General features: G+C 36.3%; 1 protein-coding gene across 4 annotated transcripts in view; it reads right to left on the bottom strand.

The window, feature by feature from the left end:
* Window positions 1-796: 796 nt before the first annotated feature.
* Window positions 797-20,870, bottom strand: part of MAPK9 (mitogen-activated protein kinase 9) — a 31,697-nt gene continuing 11,623 nt past the window's right edge. For 2 of the 4 annotated variants that reach the window (XM_054217247.1, XM_054217250.1), the window contains exons 5-12: window positions 20,428-20,566; window positions 17,669-17,834; window positions 16,293-16,364; window positions 11,886-12,068; window positions 10,769-10,893; window positions 10,193-10,256; window positions 8,641-8,712; window positions 797-7,892 (exon numbers count right to left, since the gene is read on the bottom strand). In XM_054217247.1, coding sequence (XP_054073222.1) covers window positions 7,750-7,892; window positions 8,641-8,712; window positions 10,193-10,256; window positions 10,769-10,893; window positions 11,886-12,068; window positions 16,293-16,364; window positions 17,669-17,834; window positions 20,428-20,566 — 964 coding nt within the window. In that variant the 3' untranslated portion in view covers window positions 797-7,749. Of the gene's footprint in view, window positions 7,898-8,640; window positions 8,713-10,192; window positions 10,257-10,768; window positions 10,894-11,885; window positions 12,069-16,292; window positions 16,365-17,668; window positions 17,835-20,427; window positions 20,567-20,870 lie in introns of all 4 variants that reach the window. The other 2 variants (XM_054217249.1, XM_054217248.1) reach the window with 2 other exon arrangements.

The raw sequence follows: 20,870 nt of genomic DNA, 5'->3' as shown, positions 1-20,870 counted from the left end.
GACCGTCGTAGGTGAAGCTTTTACAACACCAGAGTCTGGCTGAGAGCCCTAGCCCTTCATCTACAAAGGCAGCTATGTTAACCCTTCATGTAACGTTAGAAAGCCTTCTTGAAAAGCAATTAGATGAGAGTGGCAGTTCAGTTTTACTTCACCTTCCCCGCAGGTAGAGCGGGCAGCTTTGCAAACCTGGAAACCTCATCACTGTCCTTGCAAGAACACTTTCCTCTTCCTCAAAATAAGTATATCGGAACTCTTTTTTTCACATTAGCTGTACCTCCGTCTTGTTCCGTGAGAACAAAATGAACCACAACATTGTCTGAGCACAAGGTGAAGAGAAAACTCTTCCAAAGTCCTTCTACATCCGCACGTATATATGCGCACAGGTATACAGCCAGCGGCTTAGCTGAAACTTGCCCGCAGTCTGACAGTCTGATGAGGACGCCCTTCAACCCAAGGATGGGAACACAGAGCTGTCAGTATCACCAGGCAGGCTTCTGTGATTTAAAACCCCCAAATTTCAAAACACACTCGGCAGTAAAACCAAGTGCTGTTAATGTGTCCCAGTGTTCCAGCTGATGAGGAGAAAGCAGCTCCAACCAGTCTCTTAAAGCCATTCTTCATTCGTTTTTCATACCAGTACTTACTTTTTGGTTAACTGGAAGCTAAAGTGGTAACTGAGACTTTCTGTTTTAAAATAACTAAGAGCATGGATCATTTTGGTTACATAAACACTTCAACACAGCAAGAATCAAGAAAAAGAAAACATTGCTACAGTAAATAAGACAGACGGCTCAAATCTTTTAAGTATACATATTTATTTGTAATTTTACAGTGGCTTTAGTACTGTTTTACAATAACATTCTTGGAGAAGAAAAAAAAAAACAACCAAAAAGCTTCAGAACAAGGCTTTAACTAGCAGTTCATAACTAGTTATTGACAGTTTTCCCTATGAAATTCTAATTTCCTTAAAGAAAATCAATCCAAAAAAACAAGGAAGCATGACTGCTGTCCATAAAAAAACCCAAACCCTAAAAACTTTCTAGTCATCCTGAAAACAAAGTCCAGCATCAGACAAAAGAGCCACTGCATTGAAAGGAACATGTTCCTATTGCACAAGCATCGAGAATGAGATATGACAATCAAGGCCTAATTTCATAGGCAGAAGAGGCCACGAGTATCTATATAATTAGACTTCAAAGCACATCTTTCTTCTGAAATTATATACCGTACTATAACTAATATTAAGGCCATAAAATCAGAACACTGTAACAAGTGATAGGGCTTGATGCTACTTTTTGTGACATCTGGTAAACAGAAGGTAGGAAAGAGGGCCAAAACAAGACGCACAAGGCATTCTGAAGGGGGTTACAACTTGAAGGCCGAATCAAAAGAAATCCTCAAAGAAACAGTTTTTGGAGGGGGTTTATTTTGAGTCATGAGATAAAACCGGATTTCATAACAAATCACTCAAGGAGCCTACTATACTCTCTAATAGCACATGTTCTGGAGTACACTATAGAATATATTCTCTGGAATTAACATTTGAATTTGTAGGAAAACAGTTAATTATTTCTATTTGTCATTCCCTCTAAAATAGATGAAAATTTGTATAATCTTTATAAATTATCTTAATGACCAGGTAAGGCTTCACTGTACTGAGTTAACTGCACACAGGTATCTGTGATTCACTCTTAATTAGGTACCTTGATTACACTAGACTGCTAAAACCATTAGGGGAACCCAACACATCGTGTAATTCAAAGAAAGGGACAGTTATGTATTGCTATCTTTTCTAATTGTGTTCGTTTTAGTAGTGTGTAACACACCTGAAAGCAATAGCCCCAAAGAAGCAGCAACTACCATGGAAGTTTAAACATTTTACTTTAGGAAAATCTGGGAATCTGATGAAGCTGAAAATGCACGTTAGTCATTTTATAAAGTTTGGCTTGCCAACATTTAAGAAAATATAGTTATCAAAAACAGACAAATACACTGCTAACCATCTGTTACATTTTTCTTTTAAAAAAATTAGCACCAATTTAAGCATCTGAATTCATACAAAAGCTAGAGACACACTTGGTTTTTCAAAAAAGTTTTCCCCATTAGAAGACAATACAATAGCACATGCTCACGGGTATTACATCAGCTTCGCTATCAGTAACAAACACGACTACCGTCTCAGGTAGCGAACATAAAGTGTCGTTCTTACCCCATTACTTTCTCTCTGCTTCTGTTATCCCAAGGAACTACGGAGTGCTGCACTACAGACCCAGCCTGGGAAACACCTAGCCACGGACTCGCTGCAGTACAGCGGGGGAAGTCGCGGGGTTTCGGGCCAGTATTTTAGAGCAGGGACAGAGTCTTCCTGCAGCATTCACAGAGCATCCATTGCAGTGGAGTCACGATAACTGCATGTTCTGGCCTTACTGTAACATATATGACTACCTTAAGACGCGTAGCCAACAGTTAATAAATTTTTTTTTTGTTTGTTTAACAAAAAGGACGCTAGCGCTCATAGCCAGCCCGTCTTGCTGCAGGAACAAACGTCGCCGTATCTTTGTTCTCTCTTTATATAATAGATGGCTAGGGAGTCACACTGCTATTTAAGTCAGCCTACAGGCATTTGAGTACAAGATGTTCCTCAAACGATCTCTTACTATGTGTTAAATTTCAGCCCATTAAAAAAAAAAATTTCTAATTTAAAAATCTCTGAAAACATGTATATATTTTCATGTATATATTTAAAGGAACATGTTGATCAAATCTATCAGAATAGTAAAGATTGCAACCAAAATTTAAACACTTTTTATGTCATTCCTTTTTACACCACATACTGGTTGTATTAAGAAGAATCCTAAAGTGCTTCAAACCCAGCAATTAATAAAGTCGATTTCTTTTGTGCAAAACTGCAAGCACCTTTTCAAAAAATAAGCAGCAGCATCAAGGATTAAAAACGTAAATAGTTAAATGTATTTTCTCTATTTTGTTTTGAATTCTTGGACCAAAATAATTTGCCGTATTTTCATTAGCAGATTACAGAAGAGTGCATTTTATTAGTTTAATTTTATACTGGACTTGTTATACATATACTGTCTGAAATGGCGGACCCAGGTAAATTTATATCCACAAAGCCACACTGTGGGATTGAAATCCAACGACTAAAATTTTAGCTACAAAAATAGTCATTTTATAGAACACAAACAGAAACAACGGTTATCTCTCCACTTTCCTCCAACACTAATATGAGAAAAGATGGTTTACTTAAAACATTAGTTTAGCTCCAGACATTTTTAGCATGCAGAGCGGGCAAAAAATAAAACCAATAAGTTGTGTAATAAGCTTTTAGAACATCACTATCACTCAGGTAATAGACAATCTAAAATATATGTAAAATAATAACCCAGAATACACTTTTTCTGTCATATTTCAACATGTTAAAAAAAAAAATCAAAGACATTCTGGAAAAAGCAAAGAAATCCCTTGATTCATCTATAGGAACTTGAGTCCAAATTCTGCATCTGGGTGCAGGTGTCCCTGGATCAAAACCAGTTTTGAGCAGGAATTACACAATACACATCCCAGGAAAGAATCTGGTTCCCAGTATATGGTATCACACTAAGTTTAGCATCAAGCCCTGATAGAATCCATATGACATATGTAGAATATACAGACAAAGGCTGTTCAGCATTTACCCCCCACCACGCTTAAAGTACTTCCATTTCAAGTGTGACAATTCAAATGAAACACTCCACACAAACCGTACTGCTGCAAGGCCGAACCCCTACTGCAGAGCGGCATCGTGTTAGCAAAGATCTGTCTGCACTTGAACATCTGAACCCAGAGGGCTGCGCTTCTGCCCAAAGCAGGGTCATCCGCTCAGTTTTCGGAGACTTGGTACGTCGGCTGTATTTTGAATGTCTAAATGCTACTTCATTCATAAAATTACAATTTTAAGCCAAATACAATCAGATCTAAAAAGGAAACTGATTTAGCATTTAAGGTCCTTCCTTTATGAAAGAAAAATAATCATAAAGAATCACTTTTTAAAAAAATGAATCTCTTAGGACGTAAAAAAGACAAAGGAAACCTCAAGAGCCCTCTGGTTCCTAACAGGTTTTGAAACTTACCAACCAACTAGTTAATTTCTAGTTAAGGTTGAGTTTATTTTTCATTATTTTGACAAAGAAATGCAAACCCTTACCGGAAACATTACAAAACTTCAAAGGCTGTTTGGAAACACTGTTTCCAGTCCTTACACTAGTTTATTTTGTACGAACCATGCAGACAAAGCCTTAATTTTGACATTCATTTCTCATCTTTTGCAATAAAAACTAGACTTGTCATATCACAGTATTTCCTCAAAGCACACTCATCGGCTGTTTACCCAGATTTCAAAATGCCAAGCTTTTTTTTTTTTTGAGGAAAGATGATATGAGCACAGATGAAATGAACTGTTTAAAACATACTCCATTTCTGCAATGCCATTCAGCTACTCAGTGTTCATATATTTAACATAATGTTTCTGGTAAATAATCTGATTGATAGCCATAGAACTCTTTTTTTCAGGTGAGCAGTTAAGATCACAGATTGTATCTATGTTGACCACCGTTTCTTTTCAGTCATATTTCATAAATTGTTTATGTATACTGCAGTAGTGTTAACACTATACAAAGTCTCTCATAAAGAAAAAGTAACATTCGTGTTTACAAAACTGAGCAGGTTTTTTAATATATATGTATACACACACACTCACATATTCTTAATCTTTAAATACATATAAATATTTATAAATGCCAAAGTGCAAAAAAATGGTCAATTGCATCACTTTACATACATGATTTTAGTATTAGGAATAAAAGTGATTATATTGCACACCCAACTCTCTAAACTTTTAAACCCCTGTCATGTTACATGTGCATTTTGTTTTCTATCAGCGATGAGGTTCTCGCGGCATCGACAACCATTTCACAAACGTGGCACTGAACATAATCCGCAGTCAGGAATACAACTATATGTATATAATCCGCATGCAGTGTATTTATAGTCTATATTTGCACACCGAAATAGCATGGGAACTTCAGCATGCATCTATTCTGCATGCGTTTTTCTGAGTACAACCTGCATATGTGCCATCTTGAGATCGATGCTCATTCAGGTGATTATAGCAATTTGGTTTTGAATTATACCAAAATCCACAATATTCACAGACATTTCATGCATGCTCTGAAGGAAGCAACGTTTCTGTAAAATTCTGAAGCTTCAACGTATGCCACAGCAAGAAGACATTAAAAAAAAAAAATAAGTATGAGACAGCTTTTCCTACAAATAAGATTTACAAATAAGCTCAGTTAATCTCAGGGTTGTTTTTTTTTATTCCAAGAGTACGTATTCAAGCTAACAGTATGTACTAGGAGAAGGTCAGATACCAGTTCAAATCATGGAGATAGGGCAGTTGTGTTAAAAAAAAAAAAAGGCAAAAAAACAAAACCAACATTAAAAGACAATTTGAATCACAGAAAAATTTAGGTTGGAAGGGACCTGGAGGTCATCTGGTCCAACCCCCTCTTGTTCTGAGCAGCTTAAGGCCAATAGGAAAAATTCAACTCTGCAAATATCCAAAACACATGAAAAAAAATTGTTACGTAGTCTTCTAGAGCAGTAACTGTTAAAATGAACAGAGAACAGTGCAACTTCCGTTGAAAAAGAGAAAAATCCTTAAAAATTAAATCCAGTAGATTACTTCCATAGTGAATCACTAATTTTCATTTTGAATAGGTGTCTTTAGTAATTTTAACTTACACAAATAACAAGGATTTTAAAAATGCAAAAGAACAGCAACCTGTACTGTTCTGATATATGGTAAATAGGTATTTTTTAATGTTTTTTCCAGTGACAAAAATGCACTAAAAATATTTCACATATACTGTCAGTATCCAAAGATAAACTAAGGTATCCGTAGGTTTAAAACCAAACAACAAGAAAAAACCCAAGCTCCAATATCCGGCAATTCAATTAAACAGAATTTTAAAAAAAAAAAACAACCAAGATTCCAGATGACAATTCTGAAGTTTATATCACACTAAGTATTTTGCTAAATTTTTTTAAACCTTGTGGGATAGTAAAGCCTTAATATTTTTGCTACCGCAAATTCGGCTATTGCAAAGGGATGCAATTTCAATATAAAAGCAGCGTTTGCATAAAGAGAAATTGATGCTTTTCAAATTGTAAGGTCAGAAACAATGGACAATTTTCTTTTACAAGAGAAATATGTCAGTAATGCAGTGACTGGCTGGGCCAGTATATTTTATAAGTTCTATTTATATATTCAAGTCAAGAGTATCTGGATCAACAGCTAAATATAGTGCCTTTAAGAAAGTGGTGGTTTACCTCATCTTGTACATCTCTCTTACATATTTTAATCTCACACACATGCACACACACAAGATCCTTTAGCAAAATTTCACACCTGTGCACTCCAAAGTGAACGTGCACAAATTCACAAGTGTGTCGTATAAAGCAACTTAAGCCCTACTCTGCTGCTAACGCATTTTCTAATTCAATATGTCGTGCAATGTAACAGGCAGTGTTTGTATTATCTGATTCTGAAAACTGTATTGATAAGCCTGTATTGGAACAGCAAATAATCTACTACTCCTCTCTGACACTGTATTTAGAAAATACGTATTAAGTACATTTTCCTCCCCCAATAGAGAGGTTTTTCTAGTGTGGGAACAGGGCTAAGTTCTGTTACCTAAATACTTAATTTACAAGTGACTCAAAACTACTGTATTTTCATTTCTTTAATTACTTGTTAGGTAGAATGAACCCATTAAAAAAATGGAAAACATTTATGCAGTTCTTTTTGAGGCTGCAAGTCATCTGTCCTTTTATCAGTTTGCAGTGAATGAAGTGAATTTCCTTTTCTGTTTGTTTTTGTTAAAGGACCAGTATCACAAGTTAGAAGATACAGAACATTTTAGCACTCTTTCCTCTTCCACACAGGCACTGCTTCACAGATAAGTCACTCATCCTTAAGATTTAATTAAGCCACTGTATCTTCCATCCACGTTTAAAAAACTGAAAAAGTTAGAGACACATACTCATAGGTGAAATAGAAAGCAATGGCTATACACTTTAAACTTCACGTTTATCTCTTCTACAAGAAGACAGAATCGTTGGAAAGTGAAGATAGAAAGGGCTCAATAAAAAAAAGTGCTATGTGGAAGAGTAACTGCCCTTTACGCATAGTACTGAGAGCGTTCAACGTGTGAGTTCACACTTACACACAACACTCCAGTCGTTAAATAAAGCAAACTGCCACAGTCACACGTTAAAACAAACTTCATAGAGACTATACATTCAAAAAAACCTACTAATGAGCAATACTGTACTAAAATGTAAACAACCATTGTGTCACAGAAGCCTGCCAGTTGAGACTGAAGATCCATGAACCCACTTAAGAGGAGTTATTGGCTAAATGTCTATTATAACTGCTCACCTGAAATAGGCTGGCACGAAGAAAAGCCTATAATAGTGTCTAATTTTTTTTGTTCTTTAGACATTGATTTGCTTTCATTCTACAACATTAAGCAGGCAATTTCATAACAACTGAGTAAAAAAAACAGGCATTACTTTAGCAGAACATGCAGAACATGGAGTTTTTCTACTTGATTCCATTAACTTACAAGCAATTCAGGCCCAATGGAAGCAAGAGCTCTTTTCCAAAGTCAAGTCTGCAATCCTGGCTGATCATCGACATCCTTCAAGGGGTCCTGTCAAGGCATCGAGGCTGCTGTCTGTATCTGAGGCCAATGTTTGCTCTGTTGACATGGATGAAATGTCATTGATAGATGATGACTGGGAAGGACTGGTGTTGCTATTCACTGCTGCATCTGTGCTAAGTAAACCGAACATAATAAAATCTGAGGCAAGACAATATTGCAGGTACAAATAACCATACTTCTAGGCTCTAAGCCGCACTTTCCCCACAGAAACCCTTAGAAAATAAAGTAGTTAATCAACAGTAGAAAAACAAGCACTAAGTTGCATCGCACTCGAAACCTCAGTTGAACTATGAGATTTTTATTTTTCTCCATCTCTGAGGAAGAAAAAAAAAAAGCAATGTATAACATGAATAGTGACTTGAGTTTCAAGAAATCTAATACATATAGTTAATAAAAGACAGCACAATATTCCAATCATGGAAGCAAGTAAACAGCAGCAAACATCAGGAATTCAATCATGGACATAAATACTTTGCACTATTAACTATTTTAAAACAAGGAGCCCTAACGATGTTTAGCCCTGCATGAAAGGGACTCTCATTCACGCAGAGCCACGGAATACGCATTCAGCACAAAAGACACCTATGCAACACCTGATGTAACACAGGGTCGATTATTTCATTTGATGGCTGAGTCCTTTGGGGGGAAGGCAGCTCAGGGTCTTGGACACAAGAGACTTAAGTTCTCCTTCATAACTTACTTCATAACAATGAAAAACTACTGCACGTGGATCAAGAGTCTCGAACAACAAAACTTTTGCCTACCTGGACTATTAGGCAGGAATCTTCACTCACTAGTGCAACAGATCAGCACTATGTGTCACAGTTAGAGGAGAACTACTGAAACAATGACTAACCTGAGGGCTGATCTTTTACCACACCATTCTTGCTCCTTTCTTCCCAATCCATTACTTCTTTGTATATTAATTCTTAAGAGAGAAGGGTGGGAGGAATGAGAGAAGAGACAAAATAACATTGTAAGATCACAGAGAATTTGTATACAATTTACATATGCATAAAGGTACAATGAAACAGTTAAGGGTCACTCTGGAAGTACAATATAGGTATTTATTTTCCTTTTCTGTTTTTTAAAGGCCTACGGCAATGATTAGGGAATTCTACAGTTTTTCTTTATGCATCACAGAAAGACATTAAGAATGTACCAAAATCAACATTTTTTTTAACGTAGACTAACTGTCCATTTAAAAATAACAACCATCCCATCCTAAAACTTTATATATACCTACAATGCATTAACTGTAATGAAAAAAATCAGATTTGGATTCAAAAAAATTAAAAATAATCCCCGTGGAAATTTTACTTTGATAACAAAACCATACACAAACGTCTTTACTCTTAAAGAACAATCCCCACAGATACAATGAGGAAAAGTCAGGTCATTTTGAAGTAGATTAAACAAATGGCTAAAATATTGCATAAAATCCCTCATTTACTAATCAAGGATGGTTTAGGATATAGGCACCTCAACAACAAAATAATCAGAGAGCTGTAACTTTAGAGGAATGTCCGTTATTCTGTTTCATACCTCTGTAGCATGGTACACACAAGGCAGCTTACCTTGGCCCCTTCCAGAGCAAAGGGATCCCTACAGCTGCAGAGCAGCAGGGTACGCTTGAGGTTATACCTTCGGTTAACTCCCAGTAGCTTGTGTATGAACCCATAGTCTTAACATAACTAAGAATAACATAATATTTAAATACGCTAAGACCTCTTTAATTCTGAGTAACATTTAGAAGCCTTCAATTAGATTTAACTGATCCATTTTAATCTTCCACCTTGCATTAATCTAAAATAATTTGAAGCGTACCTGTGCAGACATGCCCTAAATCAATACTTGAAAATTATAAAGCTATTTTACAAAAAGCAGCTTCCCAAGTAGTAAGCAAAGATGTCTATCACTATTGGTCCTGTGATGGTACATGTTTAAAAAAAAAAAATAAAATCTGAACTGCCTCACCACTTAGTGTTTTTGACTAAAACTATAAGGCACAATTGACTTCAATACCACGATGCCATTTATTGTTTTGTTTAAGTCAACACTTTAACCTATATGATCAAAAAATAAGCCACGATGAGAGCAAAAACACACCAAAAAAGTTTTCTGCTATTGAAGACCTCTAGAACAAATTAATTACCAAATATTATCAAGAGATAAATAATGCACACTAGAAGAGGCACTTGTTTCTCTCTCAGAGAATTTTCTATCAAGAAAAAACCCATTGAGATTACAAACACTTAACAACAACAAAATACTCAGGGGAAAAAAAAAAAAGAAACTGCAGCATTTGATTGAACGTACTTCAGAACGCTACCTGTATATATATATGTACATATACACACATAATAAAAGTATTACAATAATTGTCATTTGTCATGCTCACTTTTTACCTTTCCATTCTTCAATTGCATGTTCTCTTTCTTCCAGTTGTGCATCATAGATTTGAGGTGGGGGCTACAAAGAAAAGAAAGCTTACAGTGTACCTACTACATTAGGTTAACACAATCACGACTCAAGAAAAAAAAAAAAACTAAAAAATGACTTTTTTTTAGCATTTTGGTACCTTTATCTTTGGCAGTCTATTCCCCATACCTCAAAATCACATTCATTTTACAACTCCAGAATGTGTTTTTAAGTCCTACCTCACACTGAAAGGCTGTTTAAAAGCATCAACTAAAATTAAACTCGCCACAAGGCTTTATGGGGCCCTAGAGAAAGCTCTCTTTTCCAAGAGCCCTAGATTACCATAAAGGAAAGGCAGCTACCAACAACTACATTCAAAACTACATCAATTCCACTCCAGCAGCTGTTCTTCAGGCAATTCTGCCCCTAATGCTGATCTGAAGGATTTATCTGTGACTTTTGCTCACCAAATGATGGGTTCAAAGAATGCTCTTGACTAAAGCAATGTATTCTTTAAAGTTATTAAACTGATATCTTAAAATTTATTTTAAATACAAACTTACGGCTTCTGCTTCAGCTGGATCATACCAGACAGTAATATAAGGATGACGTAAGGCTTCATCTACAGAAATTCTCTTGTCTGGATCTACTACAAGCATTTTTGATAATAAATCTCTAGCTTGACTGGCTAGAAAGTAAAAATGAAAAAACATACACGTAAGAGCTGTGGAGATTAATGGCTGACACAGAAAACAAATACTGGGAACAGAAACACATGGCAGTTTCTTAAGCATCTATGCCGTTTGACAAGTTCCATTTATTGGTGACAGGAGAATACTTAACTTTTAATCCTGTAGGATTAGATAAATCTCACCGTGTACTGATTTTAAGTCGCTTGTGTAGTACCAAAGCTCCACATCTTGCCACATACACAGAAAAATCAGCGTGCAACTGTCAGAGCAGACCCAGAGATGGAAGCTTTCTTATGCTGTTACTTTTTTTGTTTTTTGAATGAGGACGCAATCCTTTACTGTAAATGTTATTTTACTGTTACCCAAAACATAAACCCTGCAGCTGACACCAACCAACCTCAATTTTGAACAGTTTTGTTGCCACATGGGTCACAGTTTATTTGGCACTAACTACCAAACATAAAACACACTAACCTCTTTTAATAAACTTTTAAAAATACATCTGGGTACGGTAATGATCTAGTATCTCTAACATCAAATTAGTTTTTCTTTTAAAGGTGTTACTGCACCATAACTGGCTACCCATTGTCGCAGTGGCACTTCACTGACATTCTTTCTTGTCTGAACAATCATTGTAATAATAAAATAGGCTATAACAAGTTATTTTATGTTAAAAAAAATTATTTGCCCATCTAGAGAATATAATAAGGTGGGGTTTTTTTTCATTTTATCAGTAATTATCTAAAGTCAAAGTATAGCCAAAATGAACTACACGCACATATCAACTAAGATAATTGCAGATAACATCCATAACAAGTATTACTTTCAGAGAACATTTAAACAACAGACATTATTCAATAGATTAGAATTAAGAGAATTTTATATTTTTATTAGGTGTTTTTTTATATTTTATGTTATTTTTTCTAATTAAGTGTACTGCAGACATTTTAAATTAAGATCTTTTAAAAAGAGGAAAAACTCGCCTTACTTTTTAACTTGTCACGATCAGATTCTGATGGAAATATCCAGTCTGGGAAGAGTTCTTCAAATTTAATACCGGGATATTTTGGCCTGTTTTCTACGTAATTCCTCACCGTAGGCTGTAGTTTCTTCATGAAATCTGCTGATGGTGTTCCTAATTGTTCAATAACTTTATTCCATTGATCAATATCTGCACCATATCTTTAGGAAAATCAGCTGAAGAAATTGAAGGCTGCACTATACAAAAATATCACTTAGAGAAATCTGAAAAATTAATGAAAACTTGAACAAAGGGCACAAATATGAACTTCATTCTAGCATCAACAGTATTCTGAGCTGCCATGCAAAAAGCTGGATTGACATAAAAATAAGATTCTGATTTTTTAATCTTAAGGACAGGCTAGAAGTGCTGCACAATGCATTATGCTTAAATACCTTTTGCTAATTATTATCTATTGGCTAGTATTGAAAGCAATACTTTTTTGGAGTCCGTAAAAAGCTTTATGTGGCAATTATATCCATAGGACAGAATTATATCTATAAGGACAGAAAAGAAAGGCTGCTGTTGAATCTTCTGAAGTACAACATAATACCATCTACATCGAAGATTCTTGAAGATAGGAAAAAATACATGAAAAAAGCTAAAGCACAAATACATCACATTCAAAGTAAGGCATTTTGTGCCTGTCTCCTAAGGAAACTACGCTTTGCGTTATAGGGTTTCAGAGGGGGAGTGTTGGTTGGATGGCTGGGGGTTTTTTTGTTGTTGATTTTTGCTTCGGTGTTTTTTTTTTTTTTTTTTTTTTTTTAGTTTCAACTTCAGAAAAGGCTCAAAGGAGTTCTGAATAATGAATCCAGATTCCTGTAGATTTTTAGCAGGTCCTTATGTTTAAGTGTATCAACTGTGGTAACACCCAAAGGCTACTCTGTTCTTAAATTCAGAATTTAAATTTTTTATAGGAATTGCACTTACAAGCCACAAGATGAAGCTGTGCCTCATGTTTCCTCTGGACTAACCCTTCGTCCTCTTGCCAGTGAAGGCATTTGCCTTAGACATGGTGACACTTGGTCTAGAGAGACCAGAGTCTGCTCTGAACGAGCCTAGTCAGGATAACAAAGCTCATTTTTCACACTGAGAAGACCCTCCATTAGTATTCCTGAGATTTAAGTTTACTCAGATTTACACTTTATAGATTTTCTGATAAGAAGAATGTGCAATTCCAGCAGAGTCTAGCCATTGACCTTGCAAACATTCATAGCTAAATTCATAACCTAGCACTCCAACCTATCCATTCTCATAGACAGATTTTGTAACAAAACAACAAATTTGCTGCGCTTTGAATTAACATGTATTTAAAAAACACTGAGGTAGTTTTATTTCAGCTAGCGTGCCAAGAATGCAACTAGAAATATACACATAGTCACTGGTTCTTGTTAAGACTTTAGACTTCTGATACAAAGATTGAAAATTATATTTGCTTACTGAATACATTCCAATGAAAAAAATATATTCAAATCAAAATTAAGAAGTCAATATTATTAACTCTCATGCTAAAACAAAGGACATACAAAGAAAATTTTAACATACATCAGGAAATTTTGTTCCTAGCTGGAAAACTGATTTCTGAGAGATCTCCACCACTCTAGATTCAAGAAGATGCTTTTTCTTTGAGTAGCAGCAGTCTGGTTAGTCAGCTAGTCAAATTAGTGTCCAGTCTATTGTGGTCTCAGAGCACTGAGGGGAGGGCAGAAAAACTTAATGGTCTATCCCACTTCAGTAATAAAAACTGGACAAAAAATGTCTCTGTCAGATTGCTTCAAAGTACTTTACAGATACTCAAATTTGAAAAAAAAAAAATAAATTAAAATTCCCCAATATAGACTTGGCTTGAAATAAGCTACACTTGTTATCAGAAACCCAACTGGGAGAAAACCTTCATTTCAATGTAAAGCTTGCAGAGCATGCAATGTGAACAACCTTGCAACCCGCAGACAAAACTACCTTCTTGCGCTAGTGACCACAAGGTCAAGAGTAACCAGAACAGTTCAGTCCACACCAAGTACGCCTGCCTACTTTGGGGGACTCTGCAAGAGGAGAAGTTGAAAACAGAGTCTTATTACAATCACAACAAAGCATGATTTTTTTTTTTCCCCCAAGAAAGCATCAATACCCCATCATGCTTTCTGCATCAGTCAGGCAACTAGCTTCCTTCACCACCTTGGAAGAAAGAGCATTAAAAACACTCTGGTGATGATAGGCTTTCCATTATTTCATCTTAGGTATCTACATTGCCTGGTTTTTCTACGTTTCTCGTTTCCAGGGCAACAGCCAGTAACTCAGACCAGTAGCTGTTAGAGCCCTGTTGGTCCTCCATAGAGCCGGTCAGGAGCGGGCTCAGTGCATCCATCGCCCTGGCAAGGCAGAGCATCCCAGTCCAGCCAGAGCATCGCTGCAAGCATCCTGGCAATCCCTGCCGACCATATGGGGAAACACAAAAGTAGGTTTTCCAGGAGATAGTCAAGGTGGCCCGTCATTAGGCAACATGCTGAACTTGGTTCTCTGCTCTAAATCCCCAAATACTAAGACATTTTAAAATTTAAGTAAATAAAAAAAAGCCCACATACAGAAAAACTGAAAGCTTCATGGCCATGCACACCAGCATCCCCCCTAAACCAGACTCTCAAAACAATCCTGCAGCTGAAGGCAAACGAAAACAACCTGACTGAAGCAGTTATCAGTCAGAAAAAGCTTTAACACCACAAACAGTTATCTGTATTTCACACTAAAGAGAACTGCAAGTCTTGCAAGAGGAAAAAACCCTGTAAGCTGTGCCCTTTGATAAGAAACTGGGGGAGGAGACTCCTTGGAACATAGACTGGTGGAGCTTCAGTGACCTCCAGAGAACCACAAGGGATAACTTGCGTATTCAACAAGTATGGACAAAATTTCCTTCATTTATTCATGAATAAATCAAAATAGTCCATGCTAACATGCAGGTGAAAGACATATAACGTACATGAAGAATTGTGTTAGGTTGGTCTGAAGGCTTCAAAAGGTTAAACAATAAGTATAGAAAGGAAGAAAGGTGGAAAACAAAAAGATTTATTTAACAATTAATCATTTGTATTACTAAATAATGCATAATCAAGTGCTGAAGATTAGTGTCATGAAATTTAGCATTAGAATTGAAAGTCCTCCTCTATGAGATACATCAGTATCTGTGAACACGTACTTGATATTTTTAGTGGCAGACTCAACTTTTCCTTGCTGACAAGCAAAAAGATTACATTTCTTCAAAATCTTGGACCACAAGTAGCTATGGCTTCTTATGACCTACAGCCACAACTGGCAATTATGGTTTAATTACATTGTCTGGATTCTACTTATTTACTGATCAATTTTGAATATCTAGTCCTACAACACTACTACTTCATAAGATATTGTTTGTAAAGGATGAAATTGGTTTTGCTCCAATTTTTATAATTGGAACTTGATAATGAGGCAAATGTTTTAAATTTTGTTTCTAGGGAAATATTTTAAAATACATCAAAATCTTCAAAGAACATTTACTTTACTAAATGATTACTTCTGTTCACTTAATACAGTGTAAAGACTTGCTTGTGATCCATTGACGCATTATTGAGATTTCCAATCTCTAAGGCATTATATATATATATATGAGGGGTTTGTTTTTAATACAGTAAAATTTCCTAGAACTACTATTGTACAAGAAAGCAGAATTTTATCAAGACAAGTCTGGGTCAAAAATACTGGAGGGAGGAACGGAGGAATAACAATCTTATAGAAAAAGTAAACCCAAAATAAAATTTTCATAGAATGAAAAAAAACTCTCAAAAGTTTTTCTTTTTATAATAAATTATAGTAATAAAAAAACCCAAAACATTTCTCATGCAGTGTGCTTGCAATTAGGACACTGCTGTCCAGCAAATGCTAATAAGCAAGAAAAAATCTGATTGAAACTCAAAAAACTGTACAATAAAAAAAAAAGTCTACCGTTCAAACAAACAGTAAGCAAAATCCATGCATAGTAAAAAGTAACTTTGTAGGCTTTTGCTTATAAGACTTATCGACAAAGAACAAGAGTAAGAAAATACACTTACTGCTATTAATTTTTTAAACCTAACAGTATCCTTTTTTAAGCTACAAAAGCTGAAGCTCTTAATATAAATTCTATGGATTCAACCAGTACAAATTACACTAAATATAGTCTGCTAAGAAAATAAAATGGTAAGCTCAACAATTTGGTTAATGACACTAATTTCAAATAGTACAGCAGATCTATTAAAACATATTATTGAAAATATTGCTTATGCTTTTATACTTATACAGATCAAAATAATTGTATTTCTGTTGAAAGTGGAGTGGGACTCAAGGATGACTAGGGAAGGATACGATCAGTGCCTTGGAATATCACACAACCTTTCACCAATTCTCCCATGATGCACCCAACTGACCAGATATCAACTGAAAGTAAAAATGAAATGATCAAATTATGAAGTATCATGAACAAAAGTGAGGAAAACAAACAAAAACATCTAGCATCTACAATAAAACACAACAATGTGGAAAACCAAACTGCTAACATGAATTTTCAATCATATCCACACCAACTGACTGTTGCTAAATTTTGCTATTAGCTTTTTATAAAATAAAAATCGGCGTTTACATTTCTGAAACGACCATGAAGAAGGATACAATCTCTTCCTGGGAACAGGACTTTATGGAGGACCATTTCTGCCATAATGCACCCAACAGACCAGATATCCACTATCATATGTTAGGTGCAACAAGGACAAAAGATTAAAGAGGGTTTTTTAAATATCACAATTATGTATTTGTATGCTCACACTGTATTCCTACAGCCCTTCAGATAATTTATTTTTTGTCTCATCCAGAACAGCATCTACTAAAGTTCTGATCCACATCAGTACTTGCTGTACAACAAGCTGCCTCGCACATTAATGAAAGTGGGTTTTTTTTATTATCATTAGCCCAGCAAGGTCCTGCGAGTCCCTTGTTTTACACAGCCAAAGTTACACAAATACAAAAAGCACGGTATCCCCAAGCCCCTGTGATAAAGCAAAAAGATGTGCTAGCACAGAAGTCCAGAAAAGGCAGCCTATTACTCCACAGCTAGTAAAAATCAGCAGGTAAAACCCCCAATAATGCCAGTCATGGACAATTTCCTCGCCAGCAATTTTGTTGGCTGAATGTTCACTATATTACAGCTGTGTTAGCTTTAATAATCTAACACCCAGCCTCACTGAGTGCTATGTAGACTTAAGAGACTACAAGACATAGTTTATCATAGGGTTCTGAAACAGATTTTAATAAAGTAATCAGAGACGCAAACGGGGCAGACTGTCAAAAGAAGATGCTTCAGAATAAAATCACATTAATAAAAGGGTTTATTATTTATAGATTGATAATAGTTAATTTTTTAACATCGTCCAGCATGAGCGTCTCAACAGGGGTTTTTGTGTAGGATAAAAAAATGGCAACAAAACAATAGGACAACACATGAAAAAATAACAATGGCAGGGGAGAGGGAGCAGTATATGTTAAATGGAGATAGGCACACAGAGCAGGAAACTGTTATATTCTCCCAAATTATTACAGCGTAATTGTTATTTCTAATACCATGATTAACATACTTTAACAACAGGCATGACAAGGGGAAAAGAGCCCTCCCCCCTTTTTAAAGCTGTTATATTCCGAGACAGATATGCTTTAGACAAAAGATTTAAAGCGTTACTCCAGCAACTTACCATTCTCTTTATATCCCATTCCAAGGATAACCTCCGGTGCTCTGTAATACCGTGTTACTACATATGGAGTCATCATGAAGTTAGTACACGCTGTTCTTGCCAATCCGAAATCAAGGATTTTGAGCGTACAATCTGATTTTACTACTATGTTGCTGGGTTTCAAATCCTAACAAGAGACAACTGCAGTTAAGGAAGGATCAACACACAGAATAATACACAAATAATACGCACCCCCCTTCACAGCCAATATATGCCACCCATTCACTTCACATTAACAACTGCATATTCCTGCTCCAAGGCATCTGCTTATTTATACATAGGCTAGAGACAAGTTAAATGCTGCACAGCTAAGTACTCAAAAAATTCAGGGAAAACCAGAATCTAAGTCATGCAGAGTCTTAATTTACCCAGTAGTGCACTGACAGTATAGTCACCTACATTACAGTCTGTATATATACACAATGCATACATATATCTGCTTCTTTAATACATTAGGCGGACCTATTTTGGGTACGAACGGTTGCATGGTAAAGTGGATTGTGTTCCAAATACTGTCATTATTGGGGAACAGATCCTAAAGACATCATCATGAATTAGTCAAGTATCTGTAGGAAAGGAATATCCCAACACACAAAGCGTTAATAAGTGTATTTGCTAATGACAGATAAGCCACATGGGTTATAGCGAATAGCAAATTGCACAGATTTAGGATATAGCGAAAACACAAAGGTACCTGATGACTGAGGAGAAAAATAAGATACTTTAGGAGATATATACCTCATCAGAACAGTCGTTATTGCACCCAAAGAAATACACAGTTAGGGAAAACTAGCATCACTGGGTTTTATTCACACAGTATCAGAAGCAAACAAATTACACATGTACTAATACATTTAATTCTGCTCATGTTTGACTTAGTTTCAACCACAGGAACCGCGTTCTCAGGTACAGAACTTCCTTTTCTTAAAGGAGATAGGGACATGCAAATAGTTTGTGTGGGTTTGCGCATTTTAGGAAGGCAACAAATCTGCTGCAGAATGCTACTGAATTTACTCTGTTTGGTCACAGACTCTTTGAGTAATTTCTACATATAATTCTTACTACTCCATTCCTTCTGAATTATTCCAGCTCTGTTCCTTTCCTACCTCCAATGAGCTCAAGATTCTCAGCAAATGTTGCATCTCCCCTTTAGCTCCAAATCACAATCAAGATGTCAGGTGGAGTTCAGCTGGGGACTCTCTGCTTCAGTCCCTTACACACCTTACTCCATAATTTTAGGAAAGCCCAGTACCAAGACTATCTGGATAGAGACTTAAGCTAACTATATGTAATTTCCCTACTAATACCACAGGATTTTCATGCTAGATTTTTTTCAGCAAAATAAAGAAAAAGATCTGTTGTAATTTATACACGTTCTCAATTACGTTTATGGTTTGGACATAAAGAAAAAAAGCACATTAAACCAGAACTGGATAGAGTTTTCAGCCACCAGTCAAAAAAAGAAAGAAATTTAAAAGGCAAGAGTGTTCAGGAAGCAGGGGAAGAAAAGGAAAGGAACAGAAAACAAGTAGAACTGTAAGACTAGTCACGAAATTAACAAATAAACAAAAGAGAGCAGCAGTAGAATAACAGAAGCAGAGAAATATATGAAGTCTGCACAAGACTTTGAAATTCTGATCATTTACAAACTTTACTTTTTGGAATCACAGGGTGGTTGAGGCTGGAAGAGACCTCTGCAGGTCATCTGGTTCAATCACCCCTGTCATAGAATCACAGGGTTGGAAGGGAGCTCTGGAGATCATCTAGTCCAACCCCCTGCCAGAGCAGGGTCACCCAGAGCAGGTGGCACAGGAACGCGTCCAGGCGGGTTTGGAATGTCTCCAGAGACAGAGACTCCCCCACCTCTCTGGGCAGCCTGTGCCAGGGCTCTGCCACCCTCAAAGGAAAGAAGTTCCTCCTCATGTTTAGGTGGAACTTCCTATGCTCAAGTTTGCACCTGTTACCTCTTGTCCTGTCCCCGGGCACCACTGAAAAGAGCCTGGCCCCATCCTCCTGACACCCACCCTTTAAGTATTTATAAGTGTTGATAAGATCCCCCCTCAGCCATCTTTTTTTCAGACTGAAGAGACCCAAATCCTTCAGCCTTTCTTCATAAGAGGGATGTTCCAGTCCCCTCATCATCTTCATAGCCCTTTGCTGCACCCTCTCCAGCAGTTCCCTGTCCTTCTTGAACCGAGGAGCACAGAACTGGACACAGTACTCCAGGTGTGGCCTCACCAGGGCAGAGTAGAGGGGGAGGATGACCTCCCTCGACCTGCTGGCCACACTCTTCTTGCTGCACCCCAGGATGCCATTGGGAGTGACACACACTCCCCCGTTTGCTCAAGCAGGGCCACCTACAGCCAGTTGCCCAGAACCATGTCAGACAGCATTTGACTATCTCCAAGGTTAGAGACATTTAAGAGGTAAATATTACATTTTAAAGACTCATTCTTTAGTAATTTGAGAGGTCCGCAGATACCCATGTTTTATCTTTTAATCAGTTCAGCATTAGTTAAATCCACAGAGCTAACCCAATTTAAGATCTATTTACGATATATCTTTATCTTTGAACTAGAAAAAAAATCTTCAGGTTTAATAATATTCTTATAAATAAAAGAAATATAAACTTATGAAATAGCAACTCCTTGCCTTCCCCCCTGTTTCATAAGAACATCTGTGTTCATTTAGAGTATTGTTAATGATCTAATACTACCTACTCTGTGGATGATACCAGCTGAGTGGAGATGTTTGATACCACATAGCATTTGATAAAGAAGATAAGACATTCTTTCATGATCCAATTCCATATGAATAACCTGGCACAAATTTGCATCCATCAGCTCCATAACCAAATATCTAAAGCAGAAGAAAGCAAGCATTAAGAAAATTCCAGTCTTACTTTTCATATCAGGTTTAAGCTTAGCATGAGATATGTTTAATAGAAGTCAATTACTTTGCTAACATAACTGTAAAAAAGCTTATGATTAAAAAAATAATCATGCATGACCAGTTTTAAAATTAAATTATTATCTATTCAGATAGTCTTGCTATTAAAACTTAAGTGTTCAACAGTCCATCACAAGAGACTAGAATTCCACAAGTTTTATAAACAGTAATACAGAAGAATAATTCTGAGTTTATGCAGCATGAAAAACTGACT

The sequence above is a fragment of the Rissa tridactyla genome, chromosome 11 (genome assembly GCF_028500815.1).
Source record: "Rissa tridactyla isolate bRisTri1 chromosome 11, bRisTri1.patW.cur.20221130, whole genome shotgun sequence".
NCBI lineage: Eukaryota > Metazoa > Chordata > Aves > Charadriiformes > Laridae > Rissa > Rissa tridactyla.
This window is presented reverse-complemented; position numbering and strand designations above follow the sequence as displayed.